General features: G+C 31.9%; 1 protein-coding gene across 2 annotated transcripts in view; it reads left to right on the forward strand.

Moving 5' to 3' along the window:
* LOC143247184 (RNA-binding protein NOB1-like) overlaps window positions 1-14,449 on the forward strand; it is a 43,904-nt gene extending 29,455 nt beyond the window's left edge. For both annotated transcript variants that reach the window (XM_076494831.1, XM_076494832.1), the window contains exons 6-8: window positions 7,907-8,004; window positions 11,092-11,233; window positions 14,145-14,449. In XM_076494831.1, coding sequence (XP_076350946.1) covers window positions 7,907-8,004; window positions 11,092-11,233; window positions 14,145-14,417 — 513 coding nt within the window. In that variant the 3' untranslated portion in view covers window positions 14,418-14,449. The remainder of the gene's footprint in view (window positions 1-7,906; window positions 8,005-11,091; window positions 11,234-14,144) is intronic.
* Window positions 14,450-14,849: the final 400 nt, after the last annotated feature.

Below are 14,849 nucleotides of genomic sequence, written 5' to 3' on the forward strand. Positions count from 1 at the left end.
AAAGCCATATTTGTTTATGTTCTTCAGTTACCTAAGATTAAGTTAAACATAAAAGTTAGAATAGCATCAATTCATTTAGAAATAAACTTTCAGTAGTTCTATCTTCATCTTACAAACTTTGAAAATCATTAGGGAATGAATAAAAATAAAATTCAAAAGTCTTCTGATTGGTGTTAACAGTATTTAAGTTTTCCACACTGAGTGCATTGATTGTGTGATATTTTAAATATTTGGTATTTTTGTTTTATGAAAGAAGAAACCACTATAATGATGTACAGTAATATTGGGTTAGTTGTAATGAACCCTATAGTTTTAAAATAACCCAAATAAATCCAACAAATTTAACGTAATGGTAATGTATTCTGTGAATTACTCATCAGGTTTATAATTTAGTAATTTCAAAACTTATATCTTTATTTCTAGTAATGTGTTTGATATGAAAATAAAAATAGTTGTTTCTTTATAATGGTTTGAGATAGAGCATTGATAATGGAGATGTCTTCTCAAACTTTTATAGTTTTACCATTTTCTTCAGAAAATAATAAAAACATCTCGGAAAAATCCTAACTTGTAAAGAATGAAAAATAGATTCTGTAACAACTTTGTGTTCTATAATATAAAAGCTGCAAGGGTTCTAAACAATGCTAATTTCCATGAAAATGAATCTAAAAAATAAACCTTCACATATAAATTTACAATAGTGGTATTTGATTGAATCTCAATTTGTTGTGTTAGCTTAGATATCAGTTATTGGCTGAGGTCTTAATTGAATTGATGTAAACCCTACCTGTGTTGATTTTAGGAAGCCTCAAAACTCTTGTATGATGATTAACATCTCAATCAGATGAAAAATGGAAATCTCTTGCAATTTGGTAGTTTGAGGACATCTGGCTTTTTTTATTTATTTTTGAAAAATCGCTTCTCGGTCAGCAACTTCTTACATAGCATTAAGTAATACATATATTAATTTCTGAAAAATAAGTGGACAAGATATGGACCTCATGTATCTTTTCTCTAAATCCATGCCTCCTTATGCACCATTAAAGATATATTAGTTCCTAAAATCTGGGTCACAAAGATCTGCACCTTCTTATAAAAGATTAAATAATACAGCTACCAAATTTTAAATTTCGAAGTAAAAACCAATAAATTACACATTATTTAACACACAAGTTACTGGAAAATCAGTAGTTTAAAATTATTTTCTTGATTTGAATTGCATGGATAGTTGGAAAAATCAGATAAAGGAACTAATTATAAACCACTTTTGTTTAGCAATTATTTTTTAGAACAATCAATTTAATCACTATTGGTTATTTGATTAATTTATGTAACACAAGCCTATATAATTATTGCTTAAGTGTAGTTGATTATGTCAATAAATTTGCTCAGCTTTCATATTGTACAACAAATTTAGCTGTGCAGGAAGATGTGATGAAATTATTATTGCTTGTATTCCTATTGCTTTACTCCTGCCTTTTTTGTTATCCTGAAAAGACTAAGGATTGGCTTATAATTATTAATTTTTCCTCTTTCAATTGTTCCTTGATCATCCAATATTTTTGGACAAATAGTTTCACTCTCCATTGTTCATTTCAACTTTGTCTGTGAATGGCAGAGGATGATGTGCTGGTTGCTTTTCTCTATATCCCAATTTTGCTATGTTTTTCAAGATTTTCTTTGTTTTTTCCACAAGGATCACACTTTTTAGTTATCTTCATCTGTTTGATATAGCACCATCCCCATATGTTTTCAGTTGCATTATTAAGAATTTCATTCAACATATCCATGGTTTGTGTTCGCCACTCTTCTTGCTCATTCACAGGCAGAACCCTCTGAACACATTTCAGTTTTACAAAGCAGCTTATTTATGGTGGTTTGCCAAGATTTCCAAGTTCTTCCTCATCTCAACCCAATATTTCTGTCAACTGGAAATGCTTTTCAACTTGTGTCTTAGTAGTGACCAACCTCTCCAATTTGCATGAGAGCTTTTGTCTTTTTTTGAGGGCCATAGTTTATCTGGGAACTCTTATTCCCCTTTGCTGCATGCATGTCCCATACAGTAGATGTTTAACGATCAGTGGAACCTTTCCAGTGAGCCATTTACTTATTCATTTTCCTTCTCCTCTTCTGAAGGATTTTACTTGGTGGCTAAACTGCTCCAATACCACCTCTATCATTCCCTTATTTCCTCCAAGTTTGGATCTACATCTGTTTATAGATACTTCTTTCTCATGATGGGGAGTATCTCAAAATAACATTTTGAATTCAAGCTCTTGATCCTTATAGAAGCATTCTCTACATATTATTTTCAAACCCATCACTGTCCATCAAGAATTTTCACATTCCCTTCTCCTCCTTATGGATCAATTGGTAACAATACATTTGCATAGTTGCAAATTTCTGTGGTCATGTCACATATCAACTGTCAAAGAAGCACGTAGTTCAGAACCCCCAGCTTTTAGACTTTGAACCTTCCCTATGGCCCCATTCCAATTGAGTACTTTTAATAGCCTGTCATGTTCCACTTGTACTGAACATTGCCACAGACTGTCTTTCTAAATAGTTCTTTCACCCAAAAATCTTCTATTGGATCTGCTTTAAACTTGGAACTCACCCCTCCAGTGCCTTCACCACACTACTCAGTATTAGACTTCTCTTTTGATTTCCTGTACCTCATCATAGCTGTCTTGAACTCAGTGAGGACTAGTTTCATCTTTTCGTGTATGTCTATTCTCCTTTCTACTTTCTTCCTCAGGTCCTTGCTCTGATTTGTGACACCCTTTGTAGGATCATATTAGTAGCTTCTCATTGACCAACCCAACATGAAACTTAATCTTACCTTTTCTCAGACCAACTCCCCCTTACCAGCATTCTGTCCTATCTGATCCTGCATCATACATTACTCTTTTATCAAGAAGTAACATTCCTTCATCTTCAAATGTAGGATTTGTCTGATCCATCTCTCATGAAGTCAGACTATCCAGCGATATAGCTTTTGTTTGTTCCACTTTTGTTGTCCATCTACGTCTACCATAAACCAACATAAATGACTTGCTCATCATCATTGGTTTATTTTTCAGCATTTCACCCTAACTGATCTACTTTGTAACATATTACCTCCTTCACATGCCTGTTTCTACCATCACTGATTATCTGGTGGCAATATCTACCATCTTCTTGCTTTTCTTCTACTGCATAATATTTTCTTAACCAATCTTTTCTGCCATCTTCTATTTTTTCATGGCCTGCAGATCCCCCTCCCAACCTCCTTTTTTGTCTGACTAGGATCTGAATGTGGTTTTCCATTACTTCAGCTGTTTTTTTTTTTCCTTGGCAAGACTTCTGCTGTTTGATGAGGTGGTTATACCATTTTATCCTTATCCTTTTTTTCTGTGTTTCAAGTATATGGCTTTTTGGGCATGTTCAACTCTTATGTCCTATCCAGGCTGTTAATTTTTATTGGTGATGCATTTCTTTTTTTCAGTGTCTTTTATATTCTTTGCATTCCTCAGGACCCTTTATCCAATAGAGGTGACTCTCTTACCACCTTCACAGGATAGGTCCATCAGTTCATCTGGATACCATATGTCTCTTTCCATATGAATGATCTTAAGCACTTCCACATTTCTTCTCATTAGATTCAACACCTCACACATTCTCCAGCTGCTCATTTTCACTGTTGTTCAGATGAAATTCTTCAGGCTGGTATGTGAACCACCTTGCACACCTTCACAGTCTACACCACCTAGTTGTCTCATCTTTAAAGGGATTCAGCCTTTAGCCCCTTCCAATCAATCTTTCATTTATAGACAAATGAGAATACAAAATTATTTTTCACCTCAACTTCACTAGAGAATGCTACTAGGTGGCTAGCATTGCCTCCAAAGGTATACTTACCCAAAATCCACAACCAGCCAGGATAAGGGAAAGCTTTTTTACCATTTGTCCTTCTGTGAGATAATGTATTTGACATATAAATCTATTGATATATATATAATTATATTTCCCACCCAATGCAGAATATGTCTATTCCATGAACTATCATGTAAAAAGCTACATTAGAGAAGTGTTTCTGCTCACTTTTATAGCAGTCACTTGTGAACCTTTATAAATAAAGTTCTTCTTTTATCCATTGTTCCCTCCAGTAAAATACCATAGCATTGCATGAAATTCAAAACAAACCAAACCAGTAAAATATCTATTTTGACTGGAAGACTTAAAGGGATTCAAATATATTCTCCAGGTTTCCCCTAAGCAAAATCTTCTGCCTCACTTTTTGCATGGAGTGCAGGAGACCCTTGCCACTTAACATGTTTGGTTGGTGGACCATGAAGAGCCTTCATCAGTTGAGGCCTGTGGCTAAAACAAGATGTCTCTCTACAGTGAGAGATGGAGCTGGGGTGACAACTGAATGTAGCACAGGTTGCTCCACATTATAACTGTGTTACAGCACAATCTTCCAATGAACTGATAATACAACTCAGAGTACTGATCTTTTGACTACCTTTATGTTACAAGTTCTTTTTCTACAGTCAGTGTCTGTTTAGTAGAGCCATGGATAACACACTATTTCTGTTCCATTCTATATCATAATGAAAGACAAAAATAAAATACACCCCACTCTAGCAGCTGGTGGGGACCTGTAGAAACTAACATTAAGAGTTGAGTTAAGAGTGAACTCATTGTACATACCAGTGATGTATCACTCATATACCCTACTTCTGTAACAAGCAAGGATCCTAGAATAAACATTTGCCAAATAGAAGTATTTATGTAAATACTGATAATGAAATTATTCTGTATAGTGCCCTTTTCCCACAGCTAACATGGGGCCTATAAAGACTGGTTGTAAAGGAGATGAACATGGATATCTGTCATAAGTGCCCTTCTACAGCTGCTATTGACCTATCACACCTGATGGTTGAGTATGTGAGCACACCATGTGTGGTCTGAACAAGACCCAACCTTACTGCACACATTGGCTGTAGAGCAGCTTGTGTAGAAGTATTCAAATGCCCATGTACCTATTCTGTCCCTCCTTCTGGCATAATTGTCTTCTGTGCCTCTTTCATTCTCCTTCTGGACAAATAGTGTATCCTGGAAGAAATGAGATTTCCCATGGATCAGCCCCTATGGAGCCCTTTCCACCAAACAACACACCCCTTGGATTTACTTTATACACTTTCTGAAGTTATTTAATGTAGGTAAGCTTTGCATCAGTAAACCCATCTTTTCAGTGTGTGATTCTAGCTATTCAGTGTGAAGTGAGGAGAGTATTAATTTCAGAAGTTAACATTTTCTTTACCTGAAAATATATGTTTGAGACACCTCTGTATTTATTCTCACACTTCATTTGCACTTTTGTGTGCACATTTCTCTATTGTCTAGTTAAAGAATAGGGATTCATGAGAATAAAATACAGGGGAGTGATTGCACATAAAGATGTCTCACAGTCCTATTGGTGGAGAGTTTTGCTGCATGATGATGATATCATCATGAAGTGGTCCAAATTTAGATGATTTTGCATGAGATTAGATGGGAGTTTTCATAAAAGTGGTAGATTGTAAATCTCTGGTGGAATACATAAACACATGAGGGAAAATGCTATTTGTACAGAGATGAGTACATACTGGAAATACATTATTTTCAGGTAGGTAAAAATGTTAACTTTTCTTGCCCTATTTTATTCACATTACATGTACTTAAGTCTAGGAGACATAAATTATTCACTGGTATGCTTCGTGAGTTATGTTTTGTTTTTTGTGTAAGACTTGCTAACACATAAAGGAGCATGTTGATAAAATATAGTAAATTGCTTGTGCTATGTATTATTCTAATTTGTATTTATTTCAGAATTTAAAGTTTTCTTAAAGTAGCACATGTAAATGGTATATAATTTTTTGTTCTTAACATAATAACAGTGTCACAGAAATATGTCTAGGAAAAAAGAAATAATTGAAATTTGAACCATAATGTTGTTATTTAAGCAGTTCTCTACCTTGTAAAATAAGTCTCAGAGGTAAGCTTGGGGTGGAAGGGCTTGAACTGCTGATTTTTGAGTATTATCCCTGTAATGATTACAGCATAGATAGACCTTTGTGTTTAAGCAAAAACAAATTATTCTTAATTGTGTAGGGAAGTGTTGTTTTTTTTAACTACTTTGGTAATTCTCAGACTAAAATATATCAGTAGACTGTCTGTCTGGACTGGCCTTGGATAACTAATCTTCAAATTTGGGGTGAAAATGACTTTCAGAATTCAATTTGCCAGAGTGAAATCTCTTGTTCAGTTGAATTAACCTTCCAGTTTTCAGTAAAGAAGTCTTTACTGGGACTTTTGGCTATGACAAAACTTATTAAAGTAATGAGAAGGAGGTGTAAAGTGTTGAAGTTAACTGATCATTATAGTAACATACCTTGGAAATGTTTTTGGTTGGTTGTATAAGATAATGCTGTAGGTGTTACAGTGGCACCAGTAATTTATAAATAATAGAAAAATTGGAGAAACGTTTCACAAAACTATAAAGGTAGTCTGTAAATTAAGATTGAAAAAATTATAATTCATATTAGAAAAGTATTTGTATAAGTTTATATATTTAAAAACGGCTGGTATGGGTAGAGAAGGCACTAGTAGAGGAGCAAACAACATTTAGACCTTCGGTTGTTGTCAGGTTCACAAAAAAGAAAGGGTTACTGACCGGTAGCTGACCACGTGTTTGAAAGTGGTTATGTAATTGAGTGTAGGAATGTAGAGGGCATGCTTAGGTGTTGGATATATTTATTAATATAGGTATAAAGGTGTTTCTTTGTATTGGTTTATTTTGGGCTGGATTGTTGTATAAGTAAGGCTTCTTTAATTTTGCATTTGTTTATGTTTATTTCTTTATTTAGTATTTGGGTGTCTTCTATGGTTATGTTGTGTTTATTTGATTTGTAGTGTTTGAAAACATGTAAAGGTGACTTTTTGTATTCTTTGAATCTGGTTTCCATTTTTCTACTTGTTTCTCCAATATAGAAGTCATGGCAGTTATCACATTGTATTTTATAAGTAATGTTGGTGTGGTTTTTGTCAGTGTAGTTTTTACATTGTATAGACCTCAGTTTTGTGCCTGGTTTTTGAATAAATTTGGTATTAAGCGGAATGTCATATTTTGTGGCTAGTTTTTGCCAAATGTTGGTTATTTTTCTGCTGATGTCTGGAATATATGGTTTGCTTCTCTACTAGTGCCTTCTCTACCCATACCAGCATTTTTCAATATATAATTTTCTCTACAAATGGGTTTTCTCGTCATCACAGATTATTTGTACAAGTTTGATCAAATACCAGTCATTGTTATGTTTACTAATATATATAACCACTTGAGTCTGGTTATTAATTAATTATTATTTTTATTACTGGATACTTATCACTGGTCTTTCAAATACACTAACATATAATAACCAAAGACAGTGATTAATAAACTAATTGATAAGTGATTTGGATGACTGTATAAGCTACTATCCTTAACAACAGTTTCTTTATAAGTTCACAATAGTAGGATGTAATTGGCCTTTGTATTCAAGCTCTGATATTCAGAACTGTGCAATTCCACAAAATATTATTGTGCTTTAAACTGTGTGTGCAAGTGTGGCAAGCAATACAGTAGAGTTGGTGATATGATCTACTAACTGGTTTTTGTCCCTCTAATCAGTAGGTCAAAGTTATGTTTAATATCAGATAGTCTTACTAGCTTTGCCAAAGTGCAAATTAAAAAACAACTTCCAGCACTATACACAATATGTATGTGGTTATTATGTTAAAAGTACATTCATCTTACAATAAAGTAAAGTGTAAAAAGTATTTTTTATTGTGACTTAAACAATGATACAAGGTGTATATTTAAACAATTTTTTTTCCTCCACAGAATGTTTTGATTCAGATGGGTTTGAAAGTGCTGTCCATTGATGGAATGCTGATAAGAAATACTAAAACTTTTATGCTACGTTGTCACGCATGCTTTAGGTGAGATTTGTCATTCTGTTTAAAATCTATTGAGTATAAAAATTGTAATTTTAAGAATCAGAAATATCCTTTATGGTAGAAATAAAAATATATATTGGATACATAATACATAAACTTGTACAGAATGTGCTACTCTTTATTTAGTAACACAAGAAAAAATATTTGAAACATATGCTTTACCAGCCAGGAAAACACAAAATTCTCTAAAAAGTAAGTTAAGAATTATTTTTCAAATATCTATACAGAATTCTTCATGAATACTTTCTCACCTAACTGAATACTGGGCCCCAGCATGGTGAGGTGGTTAAGGCCTTTGACTTAAATCTGATGGTCTCAGGTTTGAATCCCCATCACACCAAACATGCTCGCAATTTCAGCTGTGAGGATGTTATAATCTGACAGTCAATTCCACTATTTGTTGGCAAAAGAGTAGCCCAAGAGTTGGCAGTGGGTGGTAATGACTAGCTGCCTTCCCTCTAGTCTTAGTGCTAAATTAGGGACAGCTAGTGCAGATAGCCATGTAGCTTTGTGCAAAATTCAAAAGAAACTGAATATTTTGGTGAATGTATTTTTAAGGACTAGCTTAAACTATATATATCACAATTAAATATATATATTTGTTTTCTTGTCTCATAGAACTCTGACATAAAACCTTTGTGCATAATTTGACATATGTGCTGACAGTTTTAACAAAATTTTGCAAGTTATTAGTAAACAGTACAATACTTTCATTTACAAAGAGAAGGTTTTTAAATTAAGTGTTAAGATATTTTAATTAAAGATTTTCTCTTGAATTTTTTCTTTCAAAATGTTGCTCAGAAACATGCAGGATAATTTTATATTTCACATGAGAAAATTTCCAGATAATTATCAAATGTTTTTTCTCTACATGTTTGACAAATTTAACCAACATTAAAAATTAAAAAGTAAATATAAATTATATTGTTTTCTTTCTAGAATGACAACAAATTATAACTGAAACACAAATGTTTAATCTAAATTGCTTATATGTCAAACATTATACATTTATTATCTTTATTATATTGATCTTTCAGTCTTTGCTGGCTAAGATATAAATTACAATGACACTGTGCACATGCATGCACTCATGTTACTGTATCTAAAAATATAAAACTGACCTATAGTATTTGCAAAGTAACCTGTTGTGGGTGTGTTTTAATTGACTATTTTATAAAATACAGTCACATTTCAGTTATATATATATATATATATATACATCATTACTGTTTACAAATAAGATTTTAAACTTATTTTTCTTAAAACAGTAAATAAAATAAAGGAAACAGTTACAAGTTTTACCTACAACCTTTGCATTCTGTTGCTAGTTATCAAAGGTTGCTGAGTCTTAAGAATTTGTACATGATGTGAAACAAAATCATTTTTTTAGGTTTAATTTATATATTTATTTGAATAACCAAAAAATAATAAATTACTATATCAATACCATAGAAATCCATTATAATTTATCAAGTTTAGTAACAGAACTGTATGTAGGTTAAAAAAAAAAAAATCCTAACAGGCTAAAGACTTTACTTACCAACATGAAGACTTGTCTTGAAAGGAATGATGTCATGATATTTGAAAATGGCTGGAAAAAACACTTGTGGGATAGTCTGATATTGTGATTGGTTATTTACATGTCAGATATAGAATGAAAAGTATTTAAAGGATAAATTCAAAGAAATGGAAGGAAGGAAGCAGAGGGAACTACTGTGTTTGATTCACTACATTAGTGATATCTCATTATATGCTAAAAATAAGAGGTTTTTATTTTGTATTTTAGCTTTTAAAAATTGGTAGTTTCGAGTTCCTAATTTGTACAAAACTAAAGACTGTATTTTGACATTTTAATCAGTACTGCATTCATTGGTATTACATGAGACACAAAAATTGTTTGGGTGTGTTTGTTTAATATTATTAGTTACAAAATTAGATAATGTTTAATATGAAAATTTGAGTTATAATCTATAGTTTGAAACCAAACATAAGGCAATAAATTCATAAAACCGTAATTCATTAAAATTTTGAATGCAAGTCTACAAATGCAGGAAGACATGGCCTTTGACCAGTGAAAATACAGTCTGTAGTTTTGTACAAATTAGAAACTCAAAATACCCATATTGACAAGCTAGAACATAAAATAAAAACCTTTTATATTTTCTCTTTCTTGAGCTACCACTATATTTAGTGAATCAGATGCAGTGTTTCACATTCTCCATACGTGGAATTTCTTAAGGCTTAGCAAGCCTAGACAAGCAGCAATGGGTACAAAAGCTGTAACTGAAAGAGATACTTGTGTGCTTTATTTTTCTATATACTCCTCTGTTTCAAGAAAAATAACTTTAAAAATTATTTGTAAATAGTGAGAATATAATTGAAAAATTACTACTTCACCAAATACTAGTCCTCTAAAACACAGCCAAGACAGGTCACTTTGAAAATACTAAAGATCATTTTTTATATTATTTGATACATTAACATGAGTGCCTGGCATCATTGTAACTGCTGTATTGTTAGCCATGCATAGCTGAAAGGTCAATATGATAAATGTAATAAACTGATATAAGTGTATAATGTTATGAGATTTATGTTATTTGGTCTAAACATGTTTCATTTTATAATCTCTAGTCATTCTAGAATGAAAATGGCATAATTTATAATAATTTTCTAATTTTATGTGGTAGTTACAAATCAAATGAATCCATACAGAGATTTGTTAATGAAATGTTCTAAAGAAACATTTGATAAAACTGTCTGAACATTATAAAGATTTTACATGTGAAATCTGAATTTTTTTCTTATGTTTAATCTTAAAATAAAAATTACTTTGCAAGTTGGATAGGCAGCATGCAAAAATAAAGGCATGAGAAAACTGCTATGTTTATCATAATTCCTACTGTAAATGTGTGGTTAAAGACTGACTTGTTTATGACAGATAACTGAACTATTTCTGAAACTTTTCTTGACTGATGATTTTTGAGAAAAATAAGTTTTAGAAGGTAGAGTATCATTCTTTTACCTTTATTAACCTCAACATGTATTTCAGACACTTTTCTTCCATTCTAGGACAACAAGCAACATGGACAAAAAATTTTGTCCAAATTGTGGGAATCAGACCTTGAAGCGAGTTGAAGTTATTGTAAATGAAAATGGCACTAAGACTTTACTTATAAACTTCAAAAAACCAATCAACATCAGAGGAACAAAGGTTTGTGCTACCTGTACTACTAGGTGTTAGCTAAATGCATTTTAGAAAGCACACCCAAGCTACTAAAACTTTGGCTAATGTAAACTCTATAAACTTCTGAATGTTCTTACCTGTTGAATAACATTTCTAACTAAATAATGATTTACTATAAACTTAAGACATCACAAAAATTATTATAATAATCCAAGAGATAATGAATATTTATGTACAATACAAATGTTGGTCACATTATTGTAATTTTCACTTTTTTTAGCCATATAGAACAAATCATTTTGTATTCTAATCTAATTTCTGTTTTGATTTTTAATCTGAAGAAACCCTTTGAGTAAAAACAGTGGTATCTATTTATTAATATATTCATCACAGAGCTTCCTGCACTTATGTAATGTTCTGTCTCACTGGTAGAAAAATAGTTAGAAAATAAAAATATATACATATTGGTACGTTGAAAATTATTTAATACATTCAGAACTGAAGAACATCACACTGTTGATGCTCAAGAATTCTTACATGCAAGAATAATGACAGTTATGACAATATTTGACGCCCATTGTCAAGCAGTTTGCTCATTGTGAAACACAATAGTTTGTAATAGGGATTGCAAGGAATTGCACAAAATCATAATAGAACATTCATGCAAAAATCACCTTAAACAGTAAAGATTCAGACCTGGCATGGCCAGGTGGTTTGGATGCTTTACTTGTAATCTGAGGGTCATGAATTCAGATTCCTGTCTCACCAAATGTGTTCAACCTTTCATCCATGGGGACATTATAAGGAATGGCCTATCCCACTGTTTACTGGTAAAAGAGTAGCTTAAGAGTTGGCAGCAGGTGGTGATGGCTAGCTGCCTTCCCTTTAGTCTTACACTGCTAAATTATGGATGAATAGTGCAGACAGCTCTCATGTCGGTTCGTGCAAAATTCCGAAACATACAAAACCAATGAAGATTTAATTCAGAGAACACTTTAAAAGCTTTACTACTGATTGCTAAAGTTGCATATAAATAAAAATGCACAAAAAAGCTTGCATGCTAGACTTGTAAGGAAAAAAAAATCCACTCTTGTCACCACAACACAAATAGTGTATTTCACCCAAATTTGTATAATATTAAAAGGTACCTTGGAGGTTGTAGGGGTATTAAAAAGTTTGTGTGTTTCTTTTGTATTTTATATGAACTAAATACATCATAATTCTAGTGTTATCAATGTTATAATTACCTCCTTGAAGTCAGCTAGAGTACAGGCTGAAACGGGAATTACCAGCCAATAATTGAAGAACATTAGATGACTGTAACATGTAGATGCTCAATGCTTTGTACATTTTATAATCAGTGTCTTTAGCAATGGTGGATATACAAGGCTGTTTAGTTTGAGCTATTTAGTTATTTAAAATTTAATGACTTTGGTTTTCATAACAAGATTGTTAAAAGTAAATTATTTTAAAAGCAATAGTTATAAAAAGTTTCGTTGTATAACCATATGAGTTGTATGTTTAGTTTAATTGTTGTACTAGGCTTTTGTAATATTGTTAAAGTCATCTTACTCTAAGCTGCTAAGGTTTTCTCATTATGTTTAATATTCTTGTTATTAGAGGGCTAGATTTTTCTGTTGCATGTTGTTATAGATATGTGAAGACAGTGTGCCTAAAGTAGGTAATTTAGTGAAAGTATAAGTTAAATTGTATATCAGTTTAGTTGCATTGGGCAATTTCTAAAATAAGTTTTACAGCTTGTATTATAATAATAACAATAGAGGGGAATTATTTGTCTTGTCAAAGGGTGTTCTAAAGTAATTGGACCTGTATATGTAAACTCTGATGAAAGTGCTATTCTGTCTTAATATTGTGCTATAATTAGCTCATGGCAGTGTTATTCCCTATTAAAATTATGCTAGATTTAGCTGACAGCAGTATTTTATCTTGATGATGCGCTAGAAGTAGTTAATGGCAGTGTTACTCTGTACGAATAATTATGCTCGAATTAGCTAATAGCAGTTGTTATCCTGTCTTAACATCTTACTAGAATTAGCTAATGGCAGTGTTATCCTGTATTAACATCATGCTAGAATTAGTTAATGGCAGCATTATTCTTATAATAACTTATAATGCCACACTGTTTATTATCCATAGTTTGTTTAGTTACAATTAAATTTACATTAAATTAATGGAGTATAAACTTATAAACACATATATTTTTGTATTTTTAGAATAAAGTTTAAAATCCATCATTTTAGTTAATTAAAAATGGACAGTTGCAATAACAAAGCACTCTTTTATTGTTTTTAAATTCTAAATTACAATATCTTGAAAACTATTTTAACTGTTGCCTGTTTCTACTATCGTCTAATATGGAGGCATCTCAATATCAAAGTTAAGCTGTGTATGTGGCATCTGTACAAAACTGTATATGTTTCAACCCCATAAGCTTGTCACCAGTATAAAAGCTTTCCTTCCTATTACAAAATAAACATTACTCTTAAACATAAGTTATTTGTTATCATTATTTATTGAAAACTTGATTGTAAAATGAAGAAAGCATCCAATCAGTAGCAACTGTTGCCTGTTTATGCTAATCATAACCAAATAATGAAATAACCAAATTTCATATCTATAATACTCACCTCTAAGTGTGTGGCATTTCTTCAGCAGCAAAGTGTATCTGGTACGTTATATTAGTGATTTCATTGTAGTAAAATTATGTTGATGACAAATATCAAGAATTATTGCACAGATATTAAAGGTTCTTTGTTTTTTTTCAATTTCCATGCCTTTATTTATATTTAAGTTATCATACTAGATTAAAATTGAAACCAATTCGTTTTGAAACAGATTTTTGAAAAAGCTGATACCAGATCAACAGTGTTCTATTTTCAGAATCTCAAATCATTAAGTACTGTTTTCTTCTCCTTAGTTCTCCCTCCCAAAACCCCAGGGTGGCAAGCATGCAAACAACCCTCTATTATGTGCTGATCAACCAGTGCCTCAGAACAGACCTTCCAAGCTTGGGACCCAGAAGACTGATGCATTGCACCCAGATTATGAAGCTAACCTCTCTCCTTTTGCTATAAATGATGTTTATAGTCGAGCTGCCAACCGTGGTATTCGTCAACATCAAAGAGTAATCTGTCAACACAGAAATCCAAATCAGTGTAAAAGAAATACTGGGAAAAAGAAAAAACGATAGATTTGATCTGTTTTATTAAATACTTCAATGGACTTGTCAGTGTGATGTTGTTTATTGTGATCATCTGAGAAGTGCATCATGAGGAATTAGAGTAAAATCAATTATTAAAACTATTCACATAAAAGACATTACAGTTTTTTTATACTCAGACAAAGAGAAGGAATTAGTTCTCATGTTTACCAATTGCTCCAAAATTTAAAAATCAGTTCTTATATGGAACACCTGCAGTTTTTAAGTGTGCTTAATGTTATTTAAATGCACATTAATTTTCAGATTACATTTTTTACATTGCAGTATTTTTAACTCAAATGTCCAATTTTATAATGACTAGTTTACAGAATTTAGCATGTTTTTGTTACACTATTTTAACTTGTTGGTAGGCTTAACATTGCACATCAAGTTCATCACAATCTAATGAACTTTTAAAAAATA

This window comes from Tachypleus tridentatus, chromosome 3 (genome assembly GCF_004210375.1).
Source record: "Tachypleus tridentatus isolate NWPU-2018 chromosome 3, ASM421037v1, whole genome shotgun sequence".
Lineage (NCBI taxonomy): Eukaryota > Metazoa > Arthropoda > Merostomata > Xiphosura > Limulidae > Tachypleus > Tachypleus tridentatus.